We start from the raw sequence: 22,412 nt of genomic DNA on the forward strand, positions 1-22,412 counted from the left end.
AAAGCTAATTCTGAAGTCATTTTAAGATCATACTTTGAAAGGTCAGGGATTTGAGTGATTTAAGTAACAGCTTCACATTTTTGGCAAGATAAAAAGTCTGAGTTTTATTAGTTGAATACTATACGTCCAAACGTAATATGAACCTTTGGGGTTTTTTTTAACAGCAAGAATGTTAAAATAACCTTTTCTATTGGGAATATTGCAGACATACTGACAACACAATGCTCGAAGATAAAGTGTTCTGTACAGTGATCTGTTATGCTTTCCTTTCATGGAAAACAATGGAAGACGTTGTTAACAAAAATTTTTTTAAGTGTTTTACCTGAACCATTTCTTCGTAGGTAATGTACATTATTCTGTCTCCTAGTTCACTGTTTCTCCAGCTCTTTACGTGGTCTGTCCATTTTCCAAACATCACTGCAAATAAGATAGAAATTGGCAAATCATTCACATGCAACCACTCTTCTACTGGTGATAACAGAAGTGCAGTTTTGATCTCTGACCTTTGCCCTCAAGAAATTTATCCATGAACTCATCAAAGGTTCCTGGATCCTCAAGGAAGCCAGCCATCTGGTGGAAGTAGTATGAAGACACCATGATGTCCTTTGGGTTCCTCATGACGTAGATCACCTACAGCAGAAAGAGTGCAAAAACATAATGAGTGTAAAGTCTCTTACACAATCAGGAACACATTGGGAATATCACACAGAGTCATTACCTTTGCTTTGGAGGCACAGAAGGAAAGGGGGCATGAGGCTGTATGGAAAATGTGAGACCAGTGCCCGTGGAGATGCCAGCTTATCCACCACCCGTGCCAGTTGTTTCTCTTCCAGCCATGGGACTCTCTCCCAGTTAGGAATGGTATGGATGGGGGTCAGATCCCCCCCATTCAGCACCAGTGGGAGGATCTCCTGCATCCAGATTGTACCTGAAGAAATAACAGTGAAATAACAATCTGTATTGGAAACTATGCCCGGGCTCAGGAACCCTTCTGAGAAACAATGCCATTGAACACAGTTTGTCATTGCACCACAACTTCAAAACAACATCCTGCCCTGCAAGGGAAAAAAGATCCAGAAATGCTGTTGTCTTCTTTGAGGCTGACTTCATCTAGCAAAGACTTAAGTGAAAGATTTTCCAGAGGTCTGACAAATCAAAATTTGAAAGGGTCGTCCAGATGATTCAACTTCTTTGACCAAGTATACGTAAAGCATGTGTACTTATACTGGATGTAAATGTACCCTCAGTACAAAAATAAAAAAAACAGCTCTTTGAAAAACATTTCTACCAGCAATTTTTGTGCTAAGCTAACTCAGCCTTACATTTGTTGCTGCTGCCTGCACTGTAGATGGGTGACTTTGCATCAACATGTAAACAGAAAAAATTAATGTAGCCCAACATTACATTAGGATTTAGTAGGTGGGGGAATGCTAAGATCTGTTGGAGTGGTGGGCATAGGGAAAAGAATCACATAAGAACAATTCCCAATGTGAGCTCCAGTAGGATTTTTCTTTGAGTACATGCTGTGATCAGCTAAGGTATGCTGCTGCTCTGAGATTCACTGTTGTTTATGGATTTAGCCAACAGAGATGCTAGATGTTACAGAGTATGAAGCTGCTATAAACGTCAAGCTCAGTGAGTGGACTACTAATAATATTCCCACCATCATTGTCTGTTAAACTGACCATGAAGCCCACAGTCTGCTCTCTACCAGTCCTACAAGGTGCATTATTACAAACAGTAAGCTAACTTGTTGAGCCTTCACTTAACTGCATAGCATTTTCATGCAACCTCTGAATGGGATACAGAGAGTATAGTCCAGTTTGTTTTTTAAATAAATGAGGACATTATGTATAATCTCTGAATTTCAAGAAATTCCCACTTTCCCCCCTGCTGTCCTGTCTTACAGCTGAGTATGAAGGTGGGAATGAGAATCAGCACCTCTAAGTTTGAGAAAGTTGGCAGAAATGGCCTTTCTCTGAAGGGAGGCTGGTCTCTCCATTAGAGATTGTGCCTCAGGGTAGAGCTGCTACTCTTCCATACTGAAAGGAGCCAGTTGAAGTAGAATCTTCTACTATAAAAGCATGCTGTAATAGCTGCAGTATGTGGTTTAGCATTATGTTGCTGAAATATGCAAGACCTTCCCTGAAAAAGATATTGCCTGGACGGCAGTGTATGTTCCTCTGAAACCTGTATATCCTTCTGAGACCAAGCCGGTTCATTTATGTGCTCTGTAATGGATATTTGCTTTTGGTCTATATCCTTTGACTTATTTGAGCTACCCTCCTAAGCCCTGATGTGCTTATTAGAGGAGTTCCTCTCCAATGGTGGGTGGTCCCTTTAGGCCAAAAAGGCAGGATATCACAGAAAAAGAGGCAGAAAATCACAGAAAAATTAAACTAAAAGTTACTTTTCTGCTCTGAAGGCACCTTTCCAGATGTGCAAGCACTCACTCCATAAGCACAGACCCCCACACCTTCAGATATGCAGGCATTAATTTGAGGAACATTTTTCTGAAACCATTCCACAACTTGTGAATGCTGTTTTCAGAAAGGAACCGCTGCCTAGCGTCATTTTTGAGAAACTCTGCCTCTCTGAGATGATCTTTTGATTCCAAGTCATGTTGCTGACGACCTGTCGCTAATTAATCAAATAAGTTTTGAAATGCTCCTCCATGTGATTATTTTTAGTGTCACTTCCCTTTTCAGTGTTCTTTTGCCCAAATCTCAGCTTTTTTGAGATGTTTTGCTGCCATCAAAATAAATTTCTTAAATATACAGGAATAAATTCCTCCATATATAAAATGTGGAAACTAAAGCTGATCAACAAAAACCATCAGAGACAACTAGAAAAGCTAAAAAGCGACAACAGATATGAGAACAAACACATACCTGACTTCGGATAAGTGATGGTAAACACATCAGTGTCTTCCACACAGAAATTTTGGGCGTACTCCAAGCTCTCCGTGGTGTGGGCCTCCAGGGGCAGGAGGAGACCGTGGTACTTAATGTACTCAGTGGCAGACATGACAGTTCTCTGGATGAGTGAGTCTTCTGTACTTTTCTCCTATCCTTCGTTAGAGACTTTCTCCTGTTACGTAGTCAGTGCCCTTTCCCTGAGCACCTCCTTATTTAATAATCTAGTTGGCATGATTGGACCATTCTCCTCCAAGTACGTATACCTTCCTGAAAGGGAACTTTGTATTCCAAACTGCTTTTATATTTCAGAGGTTGAAGCCAAGACCTAATGACCACGGGTTGGTCTCAAATAGTATACTGTCTTTTTATTCGATTACTCTTGGCTTTATGTAGTAAAACTGACTTAAAGAAAATAAAACATAAACAACCTCATGCTGCAGACATTACTGACTGGTCATAGGTTTTGAAATTTTGTTGGGTTGTAATCATCAAGTTATGTTCTCCCTTTCTGTGTCTTGACATAAAGTTGGAGTGATTGCGTGTTAGTATAATGCCTGGCTTGATATGACTCACTGGAATTCACAACCGCAGCAAAGTAGCACGACAGTGTAAACACTACAGCGTTGTTCAGCAAGCTCGTAAAAGCAAGTAGTGTGTGTGCCTGTGTTTATGTCTGTGTCTGTGACCATTGTGCCTTTTCAACAATGACAGCTTTATTGGACTCAAGGGACAACAAATGAGAGACAGAAAAAAATTGGGCCGTGTGAGCTGAACTAGCAAAAAATGAGTGAATACCATTCGTTTTGTACGTCCTCCTTTTTATTCAGTTTTTTCTTACCGAAAAACAATCCTGCGTGAAAAATGGGCTCCTCTCCTTGATGACCTATTTGTCCACATGTGATCTTTTTATTAGTATACTGGATCTGACTGTATTAATGGAAAAAGTTTCACACCAGTAGTTCTTTAGTTTATAAAGAAATACAAGTTATCCTGCATTTGGAGTGAAAGTTCAGGAATGTGTTATTCTTTGCTTGTTCCAGATACAAATTTGATTACTTTCAGATTTTTGCAGCATTCCTGGCTGCTAACTCTTTGCAGAAGACTCACTGAAATTTTGATTCATATAAGCATGGTGTGTATTTTCAAAATACAGAAAGTAAAGTTTTAAATATTATATGAGTTCTGTCTTTCATCCCAAAGACAGAATTCCTAAACACAAACTTAATAACGTAGTATATGCAGTGTTGGGAAGGTTACTTTTAAAATGTATTCCACTACAGATTACAGAATACATGCCCCAAAATGTATTTTGTAACGTATTCCGTTACGTTACTCAATGACAGTAATGTATTCTGAATACTTTGGATTACTTAATATATTATCATGCTTTTTACAACTGCATGAATGTACTGTTGCTGTGTGATTTATTACTATTACTGAAAGCCCACGGCTGATTTGGTGCAACATTTGTTGGATATGGCTCATTTAAGACAGACAATTGCTTTAGTCTACCCAATGTCCTGTGTGGGCTTCCAACCCCTGTGGTCTGACATGTAGGAATGTGTTTGCATTTGTCTCCAAGATACAGTTCATCATAAAATGTTGCTGTAAGCACACCTGTATATGCTAGCAGCTTCAAATCTGCATAGCTGTTGCATTTTAAGTTGAATATGCTTGCAAATAACTTTTCTCCAAAACATAAAAAGGCAAGGCATTTTCAAGCTTTGACTTGCTCCATAAAGTTAGCAAAGCATTTTTATATCTAGTATCCTAGCTTTTTTTTCAGTCTACCATTGCAACATCCCAGAAGGATCAACTTGTGTGAGCTCGCCTGCTGACTAAAAGCTCCAGCTCTGTAATATATAAGTGGTGATTAGAGCACATTGAGTCACTATGTACACATAATGTACAGGCTTGAAAATCAGATTAGAGGAATGCAGAGTGGCTAAAGTAGCTTGATTCATTATGAGAGAAAAAAAGCAACCCCGTTACAGATATAGGGGAATGGAGCTTTATTTGTAGGCCTTATTTTTACAAAATCCAACAGAAATGTGTCTTTTCAAAGATTCATCCATCATTCTTGTTATTACAGCTACAGCTGAAATAAAAACAAGCCTGTGTGTCTATCATACGTCCGGAGAACAATATGATGTTTAGCATTTAAAATTTGACTACTATTTCATCAAAACTATAAAAGAAGTAAATAAGACAACAAGTTACTGTTAATGACTTTATTGATCTTCTTGTTAAAATTCTCAACAACAAATTAAATACAACATTACATCCATGTTAATTAAGATTGCAGTATCATAACTTTGTATTAGCAGAAACATGTGGACTGTGCCGTGAATGTGCTATGCTCAGTAACTTTAAAAATTGTACCAGTTAAATGTCAAATACATGCAGATCCAGAATATGGAGGTCCTAGATGGCAAAAGTTAATCATATACAAGGTTAACATGCAATAAGCATTACAAACTAAAAAACAATATATATTAACCCTTTAAAGCCGGTTGGAGCGGGCACGCTCCGTTTTACATAACTATTTTTAAATCCGGGTAGCACTGCAACCACGTAAGCTAGCGCAATAATTTTTTTTGCATATGAAACCGGAGGAGTTGTACTTACATCTTATTCCATCAGCTTGCCCTAGGTCACAGTTTCCTTCTACATATAGCTTTGCAAAAACTGCATAAAAAGCACTTGTAGCAACAAAAACATAATATTACAGAAACACGCTTTGCCAATCCGATCAGCTGTTTGTAACACTTCCTACATCCATCAGCGCGAACTATCGCATGTCCGTCATGACCTGCTCGAAACCGGATGTGACGTCATTTTGCGGCAATTTAGTTTTTTACCACTAGTTCATGGCACTAGTTTATGGGCTCAAATTGTGGTTATAAATATTTTAAAATATTTATTATAAATATTTTACAAGTACGAATATTTTGTAAATCAGACAGCATAGTTGTGAACTGAGTTTTGTAACCTGTAAACCAAATATCTGAAAATTGTATGTTTGTGCATCTATGGAAGAGAATTTGTGTCAATGTAAAAGAGATTTGTATTTGTAAAAAAATATTTACACATTACAAATTTGTTTTTTAAGGTCTGGTTACAGATGCAAAGCAAAAAACTATATATTAAACTTAAAAATTTTGACCAAATTCTTCTTCCTTTCAGCTGATTGGTCAATGTCAGGTCAATCACAAATTTAACAATCCAATCAGAGACAGATGGGTTGGGCTGTCGAAGGGGTGCTTTGCTGAGCTGCAGGTCCTGGAAGGGTAATATAGTATTATAGCGGCAACCTTCGGTCCTTCTTTACCGCTTCTGCAGAACGTAAAGTTTCTGACTCGTGCTCTTGTTAAGTCTCTTGGATGCCTTCCGGTAGCAAAAAACGAGGCGAAGGAAAAAAGGGGCAAAACATTTATTTTTCTTACAAATTGAAAGGTACAAAACAAATGCCTCTGGTGGGAGCTCCGTTTATATTCCCTTTGTGTTACAACAAAAAATGACATTAAAACGGCGACGGTCAGAAAACTTTTGCTCCACGTCCTGCTTGCTTACCTAACCTTTTACCCACACCCCTCCGCATGCGGGCCAAATACACACCCCCTTTACGACATCTACCAACACTTTACAACAACAACAGACTAACAAAGCAGGATTAATTTATGGAGCACAGCATATTACATTATAACCTAAAACGATCAAGATTATAATAAAAACTTAAAGATCATGACAAATACTTAAATATGGCATGATGTAACTGAGTAAAATATTGGCCTGGACTTGGCTCCAACATATAGTTTGAAGCTGGAGGATTTCCATATGAATATTCATTATAAGCTAGGTCCCTTAACTTCCGGTAGCTGTTGAAAGGATAAAGCTGTGATATACCAGAAATCCCATTATTACTTTAGTATTACCTAACACAAAGTCAGGGCTGACCTGGGACCTGTGAGTCACACTGCGGAGCATAAAGGCCCTTTCACAACGGCATGCGCTGCACTCACCGCTAAATCAGAGCGAAGGATCCAAAATTTGTTGTGCTGGCCGATGCACTCTTTTGTTTTTTTGGGGCAGCTCTATGTATACTAGATGTGCCTCCTATAAGAAATATAACATTACTCGCGATATAGGTCTTGATTTTGTCTTTACCACTCCTGATCTCTCCGTCTCACTATTTCAGATGGTGGTCAATCCAAGCTCCATGGCAGAGAGAAGCTCTCACCTTCCAGCTCTTTGGAAATCACAGAGGTGAATCGGGTCAGTTGCTCTGAGCTGAAGTGGTTTTTCCAGTCTCCAGCAATGCCTGACAACAAAAACACGCATGTAAAGAGTCACATAAACATAAAAACACCTGATGAGAACAGAAATTGACCATGGAAGAAACTCTGAAAAGACATCTTTGATAACAAACGCGTCCAAGTTGGTGTGTTGTGTTCAATATCACTAATTTTTCAACCCAGTCAGATGTGTCATAATGGGATATGGAAACTCACCTTTTCTTAGGAAAGGAGATTTGTCATGGTCCAAGTACACCTTGGGGATCAGACTGAAGTTGGACATGTTGTTGTTCTGCATGCTCTTGAAAGAACAATGCTCTGCTACCTTCTGAATTACTTCTTCAGTCAGATTGCAGCCCAGGAAATCAGAAATACGCCTGAGAGCCGCAGGCAGGTCCTGGAAGAAACACGCTCGTTATATAATGTGAAACAGTCAGTGTTTTTTTTAAATTTGGCTTTTATTGAAAACTTATTCTAAAGTTATTTCATGAGCAAACTTTGAAAGGTCAGGGGTTTGAATAGTTTAAGTCACAATTTCAAGTTTTGGCAAGACATAAGTCTGGGTTTGTTTTGCTCAAAGTGACAAATGTGGAGGGTGCACTCCAATGTTCCCTCTAATTTTTCATGTGTCTGAGCGAACACACAAACTCCCTGCGCGGTCCCTTGGACCACTGTGAGCAACATTAGAAGTGTGCACTGTGGTCACGCCAACATCGAATCCATCCAAGTTACATGGTTTATTAAAATAATCAAATTAAAGCATTTATGTTAGACTACTTTTAATTAACTGCTTCAGCACACTGACAATGAAAATTTGAAAAAAAAAAAATCTTGTTCATGACCTGTTTAGTATGTTAACACTATTGGAAGTGAAAATAACTCTAACTCCAATTTTGAAAACACAACTTTCTTTCTTTTTTAAATAAAGCTCTGACTTGAATTATGAGTATGAGTCTGTGGTCTGGGAGAGAGTCCTGTAATTCTCTGTTTGCAAAATACAGTATATAATGACCAATGTTGGGCAATTAATTATATAGTTACTTCTTCAAAAAAGTAACTGAGTTTTGCAAACAACGGAGTTTTTTGCAGCTGTTTACCTAAAAATGTAGCCAAGGCATTTTTTAAAATAAATATTTCAAACTATTTACAGAACAATCAGCTGTTCTGCATCAAATTTGATGCCACACAAATTATTTGTGTCACTCCAAAAAATTATTTCTGTCCACTATGAGATAAAGGAGAACAACAGCCTGATACCTGCAGGCCTGACAACAGGAGATGTATCACTCCTGTAACACCTGTAACATTCAGTAGTCGCCTCATTGTTCTGACACACACAACAAAACTATTGACTACACTACACACTAACTATACAAGACAACACGCTAACTACACAAGATTTGTGCTAAACGTCGCAAATCACTCACCTGGCAAAACACTGCGGTCACTCCTAAAACTTCCCCCCTTCCTAAACAATAAATGCCATGTTGCCATATCATTTTTGATTGGTCAACATGGTCAATATTTTTCGACCAATAGGAAAGGGTGGGGGTTTTTTTTGGTTTTGTTTTTGCTCACAGGCTTTCGAGCGTTTTCCTTATAAAACACAGTTGCACATTGCATATCTTTTTATCATAACTCTGGTTTTAGGTGGCCTATCAACACAATTTAAAAACTGGTATAAAGTCCATACTTTTTCCGTCAATTGTTTCGTCTGTCCTGCTCACATCTCCAATGGTTGTACACGTTGTCATTAATGTGGCTTCACTCCACATCAGCCACGCCGCTTTGCTAGCTAAAACACCGGTGTCGGCACATAAGGACGCTGTCATAGCCTGTCAACCACATTGATTAGCTGCGAATGTAAATGGCATTATTGGCTGGACTATGGAATATGGTGGCATCGTTCTAATCCCATACAGGAGCAGCCAGTCACTCACTGACTAACACTGCAAAACAGAATTGTTAAAGTTTTAATTTTAATTTCAATTCAGGTTAGATTTTTTTTTGGGCACAACACAGATTTTCTGTGCGCAGAGACCGTGCCAGCAGTGCGCAATTGTGCATGTGCGCAGCTTAGAGGGAACATTGGTGCACTCGGGCCTTTAGGTGGAGCATCAAAATATGTGGGAAATTGTGTCTCAAAACTAGGGATGGGAATTTAAACATGTAAAATAATTTATTAATATAATTTAAATAAAAAACAACGCATTTAATCACACTTTGCATTTCAAGCAAAGGGGAACTTTTGTCAATGCACAATTTCCTGGAATACCAACTACACTAATGCACACATCAGATGTACAAAAAGGGAGAAGAAGAACGCGCATTGTTAGGACTGATCGGAGGCAAATTTCATTTCAAAAGACTACCTGACAGAAGCCTTGATAAAAGCATGGTTTTGTGCAAGCTGTCCAAAAAGGAGTTTCCGTACCACCGAAGCACCTCAACCTTACGATACCATCCAAATTCAAAACATGTTGCAGGAGGCACAGAACCTAGCACTGGCAGTGACAATAAAACATATGAACAGTCCAAATTTGATGAAATGACTGGCCCCAGAACCAAAATTAGTAAGCCAATATTGGACAAACTTACCAACTCTCGCATAAAAGGATTGCTCTGGACTGTAGACTACTATCAGTGGTAGAAGATAGGGGGTTAGAAAATGTGCTACAGTTAGCATCAGGTGATCCAACTTTCAACTGCTGTGCCGAAAGACTATTTCAAGTAAAATTGAACAGCCTTATGATATTGAAAGGGAAGCAAAATGAGATGCATTACAGACACCCCTGCTAATATGGAGGAACTACACCAGGAGCAAACAAGACTGGGGCAACAGAAAGAGCCACTCACACAGGATGTTACTACACGGTCAAATGATGGTGTAAACCATGATGTTGAAGAGCAGCAGTAAGGTGACTCCTGTGCGGATGGCGAATTCAGTCGACTGCTTGTTTCGGATGCGAATTTGGCTCAATGATCCATTCTAATTTTCCTGTAGGAGCTTAATTACTTTCGGTGGGATGTGCTCAGTCTCCAGTGTCATCCAAAGTGTTGCCCAATCGATGCAGTCGAATGTAGGCTGAAAGTCAATAAAGATGATGACCGTCCGTTTCCCACATAAAATTTGCTCCTCACCTGGCAAATACTGAACATCTGGTCACAGGACCCGCGATGAGATCTGAAGCCGGCTTGCTCTTTGCGGTTCGTCTGTTCGCGATGTTTCTGCAGGCATGATTGAATTACTTTCATGAAGACTTTTCCACTGATGGCCTTCTCCCATGTTCTTGGAATCGTCTCTGTGCGCCACATTTTTTTGCGGAAGAAGGTGCACTTGTTGGAGAAGAACATCACCGCCAGCCTTGATCGATTCCGCTGTAATTGCATCCACACCAAGCGCTTTTCCATTTTTCAAAGTCCCGATGGCTGTCTTCACCTTTGCCAGGGTTGACTCATCATCGGACCATCGGGGTCTCTGGTGCTTCGATGGGTGGCGGCTCTGCTGGTGGTCCTTGTGGCTCCGTCCAGCACTGTAACCGCTCAGTTGATGATCATACAAAGGTGCCATCAGCCTTTCAGATGTTGTCATTTGTTGATTTGGTTTTTCTACTCAGGCATCAGAGCATTCGATAAATGGTGTGGCACTCATGCTTTGAGGCCACTTCCTCCAAGTCAGCCACTACTTGGTTCCAGTAAGCCTCGCGTTCTTCCTTCAATCGACCAGCTTCACATATTTCGCTTCATCTACCATATCGAGACATTCGTCGGATATCTACGGCTGTGTTCGGCAGCGTGTGGGATGGCACAGGTCTTTGGCGCTTTCCATGATGACGTCCAAAACTTGTTGCTCTTTGACGTTGACATCTTCGGATGGCACCAATGCAGCAAAATGGCTGGATAATGCTATTTGAAATTCTGCCTTGTAAGCGGGATCTGACAGGCATTTCCAGTTGAGCTTTGCCAATGGGTGCGATTTGCATTTGGCTCTTTGTAGTAGAAGATTTATCACGGAAACAGGAGTCAATCAGGATGTAATCCAACATCGCTGAGTCATCACCTGTTGGATTTTGCCATGTGAGTTGATGTTTCTTTGGATGTTAAAATTGGGTGTTTTTCCGATGATGAAGTTGTTGGTGTTGGCGAAGGACAAGAGGCGCAAACCGTTGTTGTTCATTACACCATGTCCAAAATGACCCGACCCCGTGCTCTCCCACCCAGTCTGATTGAATCCAACGTGTGTTGTAGTTGGTTATAGAAATTGTTCTTGGCCGGGTCTGGATTTGTCTCGGTTGGTGTGTAGATGGTAATGAGGTGGGTTTTGATGCTACCGTTGATGGTGAGCACTACAAGGCGATTGGAGATTGGCTGGAATGAGACAACACTCTTGACTGTGCGACGGGCAACCATGAAACCAACTCCTGCTTTTCGTTTTTCTCCACCCGAGTAGTAGAGTGCCATCTGGTCATCGTTGAGTGATGGTTTGACGACCGTCTGCCCTGATCCTGTGAGTCATAATTTGGATAAAGCTCTGATGTCGATTTTGCAGTTCAGTAGTTCTGGCAATGATTTCAAATTTGTATTTCCACTTTCGGTGTGATGATGTTTCGGTTCCTTCGGCCAGTAGCCCACTTCTCACCAGCATCCTTGTTCCCCAATACTGGCGCATCGGCTGCCCCGGATGCGGTAGCATTAAACAAAGAATTTAGGACATTATTTTCTTGAACTGTCTACTACAGGTTTGTGACTGAGCTTCTTGGAGGTGAGCCATATGTCTTATATTCCGTGGTTTTACCTGCTTTCTGCCACCTGCGTCACACCATGGAGGTCTCCAATGATAACTCAAACTACATGGTGAAATTTAAGACTGCCTTCACAAAGGACCTATCCCAGCGTGTAGCTACACTCAATCATCAGTGGCTCAAGATAGCTACTGTGCTTGACCCACGCTTTAAGGATTTAAAGCATCTTGCAAGCGGAGAGCGAGAAGAGTTTTGGACCAGCCTTGAAGCCCTGCTGCAGGAATAGCGTAAAGATGCCACCACAAAGGAGGCAGCAAAGACAATGGGCCTCCTCCTCTCTTCTTTGTCTTCAGACTCTGATTGAGATGAGGATGCCCTGTGCAACAGGGCTCTGAGTTTGTACAGAGCAGAATCCATCATCAGCGAGACAGACTCCCCGCTGCAGTGGTGGTCCAGTCGAGCAGAGACCCACCCACAGCTGTCTGGCCTGGCCTGGAAGCGATGATGATGATGGTTATGCATTTACCTGTCACTTGCAATGTTTCATGTACATGTTACCTGCAGTGAAATGGGTCCCCTTCTAACTATATACACTGCAAAAACATCACATTGGGAAGACGGGTCAGAGAGCTGTCTTCCCAAAGGATGATAAGAAAAACAATGAAATGCACAATACATGAGGGGAGAGGAGGAGAAAAGCAGACTGAGCTCCTGAGAGGAGAGCAGTTTGAGAACAGAAAAAAACAATAATAACCACTGCAGCCAAGAAGAGTGCCTGACGAGCCCGGTTGTAAGTAAGCTATTAAGACTCGACTGTACACTGTGTTCGTGTTTTCCTCCGAAACAATAAGTTCCGTTGGAGCAGCCTTTCAACGCTTCTCTCTGTCTCTATTTTTCGGCTACGAGCCCGACTCGGAACCGACGTATTAGCCAGAGGTCCCTTTACTACGGTTCGGAGCCACGGACCTTCAGTAATAGTAATAAATCACACAGCAACAGTACATTCATGCAGTTGTAAAAAGCATGATAATATATTAAGTAATCCAAAGTATTCAGAATACATTACTCTCATTGAGTAACGTAACGGAATACATTACAAAATACATTTTGGGGCATGTATTCTGTAATCTGTAGTGGAATACATTTTAAAAGTAACCTTCCCAACACTGCCTGGGGCACAATCTTCCCCGATCATAACATTGCAACCAGGAAGCAGCAGAGGTGAATAAAAGGCTGAAAAAACTATTTCTTTCTATGATGTTCTAGCTGACTACTATGATTTATGTTTGCAAAAATTCATGTTATTTAACCAACAGATTTGTATATTGTAGAGCTGGGCGATAGAACGATAACGATATGTATCGCGAAATAACCTTTTCTCGATAGAAAAATTAAACTATTGCGATAGGCCTCACCGCTCTTGTCCTCTTAAAAAAAAACAAAAAAAACAGCCAATCCAAATTAAGTAGTGCAGAGCCGAACCAATCGCAGCCGCAGCGTCACGTCACGTGACTTGTTACGTACAGCACAAGTGCCAAGCCGCACATGTGTATTTGTTTTGGGAAGCAGCCAGCCGGCGTGCTGCCCGTATAATGGAGGAAATGAGTGTGCCGACTAGAGAAAAATCAACCGAGAGCGTGACCGAAGGTTACCGAAGAGAAAACAGATGATGGTTCCAATTAGGGCTGAACGATTATGGAAAATAATCTAATTGCGATTTTTTTGCCCCAATATTGCGATTGCGATGCGATATGCGATTATTTTTTAAGGTCTTTGTCTTCTGTATTATTAAACAAAGACAAGCAATACATCATATAGTATGGCCAATACTATATTACATTAATTTTAAACTGTTCTTTCCTGGAAGACAGACCTCTGTTATGATGACATGAGGTGATGCATGAATTGATGACTGACATTTTTATTTAACTTCTTCAATCACAACAGTATATTTGAACATACACAATAGTTTATTTTTAGCTTACAAACATCTGAGCATAAAGTGCTGACAAGGAACCCTGGTGTAAACATTAAAATGAAAGTCAGTACAATGTGCAGATTGCAGAAATATACATAAAAAAAATCAGTGGCTTTACCACACTCAGTTTTTCGACATCTGTGAACTACTAGACAGTCATTCAATTAAAAAATAATATTAAATAAATAAAACTAATAAATAAAAAATACACACATCTTACTGATCTCTGCAGTCAGTAACATTACACATAAAGTGCAAACATAATAGCAATTGTATAAACACACACACAAACACGCCTTTAAAATTTAAAGGCGTGAAATTGGACGGTCTAGCGGCTAGTTCTGATTAGCGTCACCGCTGTCTCGGTGGAGTTTAATAAACTCGGCCGTCTGCTTCTTGCTATCTAAAATATAACCAGACACTGGTGTAAATTCTCGACTGTCTCATACTTCTGTTTAATAAGTTTTCTGTTTGACGTTTAGTCAGCTGTGTGAAAACCAAGGAGGAACCCACCCGGGGGATTAATAAAGTTTTATTTTATCTAATCTAATAACTTTAATCTCAGCCAAACCGATTTACTCACGAACAAACAAAACACTGAAAAAAGCCCAACAATAACATTTTAGGTTGTCTAAGTGACTTATATATTACGTTTAACCCGAGCAGCGAAACTCCGCGGTGATCTGAAAATGATGTGCCGGGAGTTGTGCCGTTCTCGGCCGCATCAGTAACCCTCGAGCTTCCGGCTAGCTGTCGAGCTAGCGGAGGGTAGCAGACGCCTCTGAAAACGTCGAAGCACTTTTGCAAATATGGGATATCTTGATAAACCGAGCAGATATTTGATGTTTACACAACTACTTTCTCGCCTGAAAATATGTTAAAAGTTTATTTTGTGACCCAGAAAGATTAGTATGAGTAATTTTAAAACTTAGTAGCGGCCGCCATTGCTGGAAACTGGAGTTTGGCTGGGCCGCGCTATGAATTCTGGGATATGGTAGTAATTTGGACAGCCTTCGGCGCGTCGCTGTGACGTAATCGGTCTACAAATGCGGCCTCAGGAGGATGCAGCCCATGAATTTGGACATGTCCAGAGTATAATCGCAGCCTTTGCGGTTAGAAAATTGCACTTGATCATGTCGCGATATTATCGCAAATGCGATATATCGTTCAGCCCTAGTTCCAATGCCGGAGAGATTGTCGAACGGAAGAGCCATAGAAGTTCCGTAGTGTGAAGGTATTTCGGCTATTTCAAGTCTGACAAAAAACAGAGTAGCGCGCACTGTAAATTGTGCCGAAAGCAAGTCTGGAAATACAATAAAGCGGTGCATGCTCATCTCTGACTGGAAGCGCTAATTCGTCATTCGGCTTTTGTCAGACTAAAGTAACTGTTAAAACTGTTTGAAAAGCTAAGCTATACAACAAGGAGAGATTGAGAATTTCCTTTTAGTTCTCAGTTTATTTGATATTGACAAAAGTTAGTCATTTTGTCTGTTCTTCTGTAAAACAAACTAAGATTTATTTTTAGAATTAATATTTTGTTTCTAAGTGGAATTGACAATTTAGTCTGTTTCGTTTGTTCTATTTTGAAACTTAAACGCTTTAGCGGCTGCCTTTTGTGTAGTTTGCAATATTTGCCTTTATTTATCTGAAAAAGTCTCATGTTCCTTAAGTACATCTACCCTGTTGAACTTATTATGGGAAATAAATATTTAAATAAAAACAAGCTGCTGATTATTTCACATTTTACTTGTGAGCAACGGCACATTTAAATCTTACAAATATAGTTATTTGCTTATATCGTGATAGATATCGTTATCGCCTGAAATGAAAAAAACATATCGTGATATGAAAAAATCTCATATCGCCCAGCTCTAGTATATTGATATAGATCGCTTTCTTTACTTGTATATTGTAGGCGAATGCCGTAGTGACGAGGTGCAGGCTGAAGTTGAGCAAGACAACTGCACCCACAAATACACACACAGCTAACAACAGCTGCTCATGTAATTCAGCTGATGACCTGATAATGAATAAAAGTTTCAACAGTCCTCCAATTACTTTCTGTTTACTTCAATGCAGAATATGACAATTGAAAATATAACAAGAGAAAGTGTGAGTTAAAATATTTATTCTGTGCAGGTAATGGCAGCTCTCTGTTACACCTGTCTCTCATAGTGTGCACGCACACACTGACAGTGCGGTGCACTATGAGACACTGTGTCTGGTAGTTTAGTAAAAAAAAACCAAAAAAAAAAAAAACCTCACATGAAATACTTTCCTTTCAGTGAAAACATTGGAAGTGTTTTACCTGAGCCATTTCTTCATATGTAATGTACATTATTCTGTCTCCCAGTTCACTGTTTTTCCAATTCTTCACGTGGTCTGTCCATTTTCCAAACATCACTGCAAATAAAGCAGACATTGGCTGACCAGTTACAGATCCAACCACTATTGTGATAGAACTTGCAAATATTGATTTTCTTGCATGTCTCCTCTTGTGCATATGTGATCTCTGACCTTTGCCCTCAAGAAATTTATCCATGAACTCATCAAAGGTTCCTGGATCCTCAAGGAAGCCAGCCATCTGGTGGAAGTAGTATGAAGACACCATGATGTCCTTTGGGTTCCTCATGACGTAGATCACCTACAGCAGAAAGAGTGCAAAAACATACGTGTGTGTAAAGTCTCTTACACAATCAGGAACACATTGGGAATATCACACAGAGTCATTACCTTTGCTTTGGAGGTACAGAAGGAAGGGGGCATGAGGTTGTAGGGAAAATGTGAGACCAGTGCCCGTGGAGATGCCAGCTTATCCACCACCCGTGCCAGTTGTTTCTCTTCCAGCCATGGGACTCTCTCCCAGTTAGGAATGGTATGGATGGGGGTCAGATCCCCCCCATTCAGCACCAGTGGGAGGATCTCCTGCATCCAGATTGTACCTGAAGAAATAGCAATAAAAAAAATTTATGAGTATGAGCTACAGGTCTTCAAGTATAACTGCATAACAGGTTAACAGAAACAATAGTGGGAACCGGTGCTTAGTATCAGGAACGCTTATGAAAATCGGTCTTAGTAAATGTGAGCACAGTTTGTAACTGCTCTCCAATTAAAGATCCTGCACATCATACACACACATGACTGCCAGGTGCAGTGCTTTCCATCATCTCAACATACTCTTTTCACTTGTTGGTATATTTCATCTCTATCATTAACCATGCTAATCTGCTGGACATCCTTTCTACCTTGTCTTGACTAGCCAGTTGTTACAAGCCCCATTTTCTTTTCTTAGTGTGCAGCCTCACATACAACTCATTATAAACCATTTCCTTTCACAAGCGCTCTCTTTGCTGTATGACAAGCTCCCAGTACTCAGGTCTTTCTTCACTTTGGATACTTTCCTGTAGTTCTTCTTTTCACAACAAGTCTACTTGTTGTTTGGAAACTATCCAGAGGATACATTCTGCGCAGTTTTCCCAGACATCTGATAACCCTTGCCTTCCACCCAGAGCTATCTTAAATCCTCTCCGAACTCTATGCAACATTCTTTGCTCTTCAACTTCAGCGACTCATCTGCCTAGCTACATTCTCACCTGCCACTACCTTGCAGACTCCCATTTCCTTCAAACTGCACATTTTATACACTTTTATACATCCCTCTATGTTCCTCCCTCTTCTTGAAGTACGTGTTCACCGCAGCCATTTGCATCATTTTTCACAATATCATAACAGTTGACACACGGCTTTGGAGTGACTGGAAAAACTTTGCATAACTCTTGCATAGTGCACAGTATCTAGGCTTACTTAACCACATATATAGGTTTATGCAGTCTCTAGCCTTCAAAGGCAAACTGGTAATAGTAAACATTCAGGTTGAGCAGCAAACTGTTCAAGGACGGTGTTGTGCCAAAAAGTGATTGCCTGCCAAAAATTGATTTCCAATGTTTCTGTGTATTTTTTATGTGTAATATCTTTACGTATGTTCGTAAATAGACTTTGGTGAACAGGGTTTACAAAGGGGTTATATATAGAATTTAAAAATTATCTGTTTTTCAAATATCTTTACAACTCTGTGTTATTGTACTTACATTATAACCAATTTGGTCGTTTATCCCCACTTAAAATATTTTTACAGAACTATTGTAATATTTGCTGCCATTTCTGTTGTCCTCTTGGCCAGCTTACTCTTACAAAAGACATTTTTTAATGTTAATGACATTTTTTTAACTGCATAAATAAAGGTTACGTGAAAGTCACTGCCAAAAACTGATTGCGGCTTCTACCTTCTTACACTAATATTGTTTGTGGCTCAAGATGACTTTATGTCATCCATAAGGGATGCATTTGACATCTGTTTCACATATTATAGGCCAACACTTATAGCAGTTTAAATTCGAGCAATCAGTTTTGGCAAATACCGGAAATCACTTTTTGGCAGAACAACTGTTGTACTGTACAACAACTGTTGTATTGTACGACAACGGCGTACAATTCACTCGCGAACCTCATTTATTTTCACCCTCACCCGCAGTCTCTGCGTGCTCTGTCTGACACCACTTACACAGATAAATGCGCAGGTGCAGCGTCTATCATCAAATTCTACCGTCACAAAGGTTTAGTCATCAGTTTTCTGTGAAGTAAAAGCCGCTTGAGTGTTTTACAGAAGCTCTCACCTGACTTCGGGTAGGTAACAGCCAGGACGTCGTCGTCTTCAAACTTGAATCCCTGAGCAAACTCCAAACTCTCATAAGAGTGAGTTTCCTTGGGCACAATCAGTCCGTGATAGTGCAGGTACATCTCCTCGGAAATCGACATTTTTCGAAGTATGCAGAGAAAGTGTAGCTGTCAGTAACCGTCGTACTTCCCCGCCACGTTCACGCACGGTGGGAAATCACAGAGGAAGCGAAAATGCAAATCAAACAGTAAATATTTACTTTCCTCGTGCCCAGTGCTTGATTCCTTAAACATCTCCAAAGTTATTTATTATGTTACTTATGACCTCAAAATTACTATTCAGACTAATAGCAATTAACTGTCCCACAATCATGTCGAATAAAGTAATAGCCAGATTTTACAGGGTAACATGAAGGCAGCACGTGATTTTCTGTATGGCGCCTGATTTACAATTAGGTTTTGTTCGATACAGCAATTGACCTGATATCAATGTATATATATATATATATATATATACATTAATATCAGTGACCAGCCTTATGCTGCAGACATTACTGACTGCAGCATAAAGCTGGATCACAGGTTTTTTAAAAATTTGTTAAGTTGTAGCCTTCAAATTTCCTCTGTGTTTCTGGGAAAGTATCAGAATGTTCTCCCTTCTTGTATCTTGACCTTATCTTGGAGTGGGTCAAGGGCGTAGATTTGGTTTTGGCATTGGTGGGGACGGATGATTCAACCACTGAACGCTGCCCTGTTTCTTTTTTTCCTTTCTGTCTTTGCTTCTTGATTAAAAAAAAGGAGAAATATACTTGCCTACATATGCTATTCTGCATGCTTTTAAACCATTTAAAATTGCAGTTCATAGTTTTATATGTGAATTATATAATGTTAAATTACTATAAAAACAAATGACTGACTAAGTATTTTAGGCTTTAGTTTACTTCAGCCATATTCCATATAAATCAGGTATCATACAAACATAAAAATAGCTTCAAATACAGTCATGACAATAAAAGAATATGACTTTAAGGACTTAACAACATTAGTTCAGTTATAGTACACCAACATCTCTAACACATTAGCACTAAGGGAACACTGAATGACCTGGTGGTTTTTGTCCATAAAACTGCTGACCACAAAGCTGACCACAAAGTAAAAGATCTCTCAGCAAAATTATGCAACATTTTAGGCACACTACACTATTGCCCCTATCAAATCAGTGAGCTGGGATTTTTTATTCTAAACATGAACTACTGTTACAGCAACAGACATGGACTACTGGTGCCCTACACAACAACTCAATGTCCACTTTGTGAAGGAGCCGAACACATGCCTGCTCCTCTCGTTAACTGAGATAAACTGCTGGCTTATTTGTTTTACATCTATACTGTCCCACTCTCCTGGTGGACCCTAGCCATCTTTTTAGTCTTCTGAGAGCACTGAAGCTTCTTTCAGGCTCAGTACATGCATTTTATCCTCAGATTAAAATTATTATTCTGTGCTTGATGTGCCTCACCTTTGGCCCTGGCTCTTCCCCTCTGACTGCACTAGGACATATTGCTACCTGATAAAATAACACATTGATTTGTGCCATATAAAAGTCAGACATGTCAATTCAGATTCTTTGTCAAATATACACTAATGAATCAATTTACATCAGCAGCCTAACAATTGTCATGATAATAAATACTAGTTAATCTATAGCACCAAATCTTCAGTCAGTCACCTGTGACCTCGCCTCTTCACCTCTGTCCGAGCTACAACATGGCAGAGCTGCCTCTGTCACCTGATGAATAACAGTGAGACATTCCAAATACATGCAGTCACACATGTGCTTCAAATACAGTAATGAACCACCAAGTCATCATCCAATGTCACCTGTGATTCTTGTATCACCATTACTCTCTATCACCTGACAAATAGGACATACATGACAATAAGAATAAAATGTGTAGCTGCTTCAGTGTTTCTGTCAATTTGTGCAGATCTTGACTCATCAGTAATGTTTGTAGGGTGAGTGCATTTTTATAACAATTTGTGCAAACTGCACTCCAAGGTGGAATATTTGCAAAAGCATGACTACCTCATGATATTTTGCCTCAAAAATGAACCCTATAAATATGTCAGTGCCATTAGGAAGAAATTATTGTGTCACCAACATTTTAATGTTAGACATATAATTTTAACAGGCTCTGTAAACTAATATCCTGTTATCACACAATTCTGTGTGATAACTGGAAAAATTGTCTCTTTCTCTTGTTCCTTGATGACCTTTTTATCTCCATCTGATCCTCATCTTGATCTGATTGATTTACTAATGGGGGAATGTTTAATACTTGCAGTTCTTCAGTATGTAAAGAACTACAAGTTATCCTGCATTTTGAGCCAAACTTCAGGAATGTGTCATCCTCTGCATGTTCCAGAAGCAAATTTGATTACTTTCACATGTTTGCAGCATTCCTGGTTGTTAAGAGGTGAATTTTTCATAATAACAACCAGACACATAATAATAATAATAATAACACACATAGAGATACAAGTACAAATACACCAGGACTAATATTTGGGTAAATGTCCATTAGCAATTACCACCTAAACCAGGCATTTTTGGTAGTCAAAAAGTTGGTTAAATTGGTTGGTTTTATACAGACCCTGCTTTTAAGCATAGTCCTCAGATTTTGGGGAATGTTAACCTTCTTCATCCGTTCCAGTTTTGATGTGTGGTGCGATTTTAAAAGACCGTTCAGCTCATTCAGAACCACTTATTAAAAGATTTGAGTTTATGCCTACATTTCACCTATGCATCTGTACTTTTGACTGTGTGGAAGAATCCAAAATAAATTCAAACTTGACCACGATTCTTTTTTTTTAAGACACTAAAGATCAAAGCCCATGGTATTCATGTCCATGATGAGCGTATGTACCTTATGACCACAAGTGTATCTTTCTACAAATCCAGTCAACCAATCATGCAGCTGTGAAGTATTTTAAGCTTTTACTGTTATTATTGTGAGATTGCACTAATGAAAGCTAAAATCAACACGTAAAACTCTTAACTAGAAAACTAGCATGTAAAACACCAACTAATCCATTTAAAATATTTAATGAAATCCTTCTAATAGTATAATAAATATTCAGTTCAGGTTTGCAGGTTGACTGGAGCCTATCCCAGCTTCATTGGGCGGCAGGAAAGGTGCATCCTGGAAAGATCATCATTCTATAGCAGGATTAGCAAAGAGAGATAGCCACCTATGGGCAACTTAAAATCACCAATTAACCCAACTACACTAACTGGATGTCTTTGGCACGAGAGAGAAAGCTGGAGTATCTGGATAGAACCAATACAAACAAGGACGAAAACGCAACACGCTGGATTTCAACCAAGGACCTTCTTGCTGAAAGTCAAAAGTGCTAACCACTACCACTCAACCCCTCTCATTTCACAAAAAAACCCCCAAAAATCTGTGGTATAGTGATGTGCGGATCGATACTGAAATATCGATTCCTCCGATACCAGTCATTTATGTTCTTGAATCAATTCTCATATTAAAATATCGATATTTTAGTAATTTAGGGTAAATTTGTAGTTTATCATTAACAGGAACACAGTGGAAAGAAACTATATCATTCGGATTGTCTACATTGGAAGGAACTACTTCCTCTTCTGCCTTTCATAGTCATATGTGAAATATGGCTGTATAAATGTGTTGCAGCCCCTTGGCATGGCACTCACAACAATGGCTGAGCGTGAATGGAGTCATGTGTGGACGTATTTTACCTCCACAAACAGCCGAGACGTGGTTTG

General features: G+C 39.6%; 1 protein-coding gene across 2 annotated transcripts; it reads right to left on the reverse strand.

Moving 5' to 3' along the window:
* Window positions 1–322: 322 nt before the first annotated feature.
* On the reverse strand, window positions 323–18,900 carry sult2st3 (sulfotransferase family 2, cytosolic sulfotransferase 3). Of its 2 annotated transcripts, XM_042228997.1 has the most exons (9): window positions 18,607–18,900; window positions 16,667–16,875; window positions 16,451–16,577; window positions 16,242–16,336; window positions 7,430–7,610; window positions 7,159–7,239; window positions 719–928; window positions 504–630; window positions 323–417 (listed from the first exon to the last, which is right to left on the reverse strand). In XM_042228997.1, the coding sequence occupies exons 1-8, from the start codon at window positions 18,746–18,748 to the stop codon at window positions 554–556; spliced, it is 1,122 nt and encodes a 373-aa protein (XP_042084931.1). In that variant the 5' UTR covers window positions 18,749–18,900; the 3' UTR covers window positions 323–417; window positions 504–553. The 2 variants fall into 2 exon arrangements, with proteins under 2 accessions (XP_042084931.1, XP_042084932.1); XM_042228998.1 differs by lacking the exons at window positions 323–417; window positions 504–630; window positions 719–928 and adding an exon at window positions 5,135–6,305 and having other exon boundaries at window positions 18,607–18,888.
* Window positions 18,901–22,412: the final 3,512 nt, after the last annotated feature.

Source organism: Haplochromis burtoni, unplaced genomic scaffold (assembly GCF_018398535.1).
Source record: "Haplochromis burtoni strain Fernald_Lab_line unplaced genomic scaffold, NCSU_Asbu1 Contig_373, whole genome shotgun sequence".
Classification (NCBI taxonomy): Eukaryota; Metazoa; Chordata; class Actinopteri; order Cichliformes; family Cichlidae; genus Haplochromis; species Haplochromis burtoni.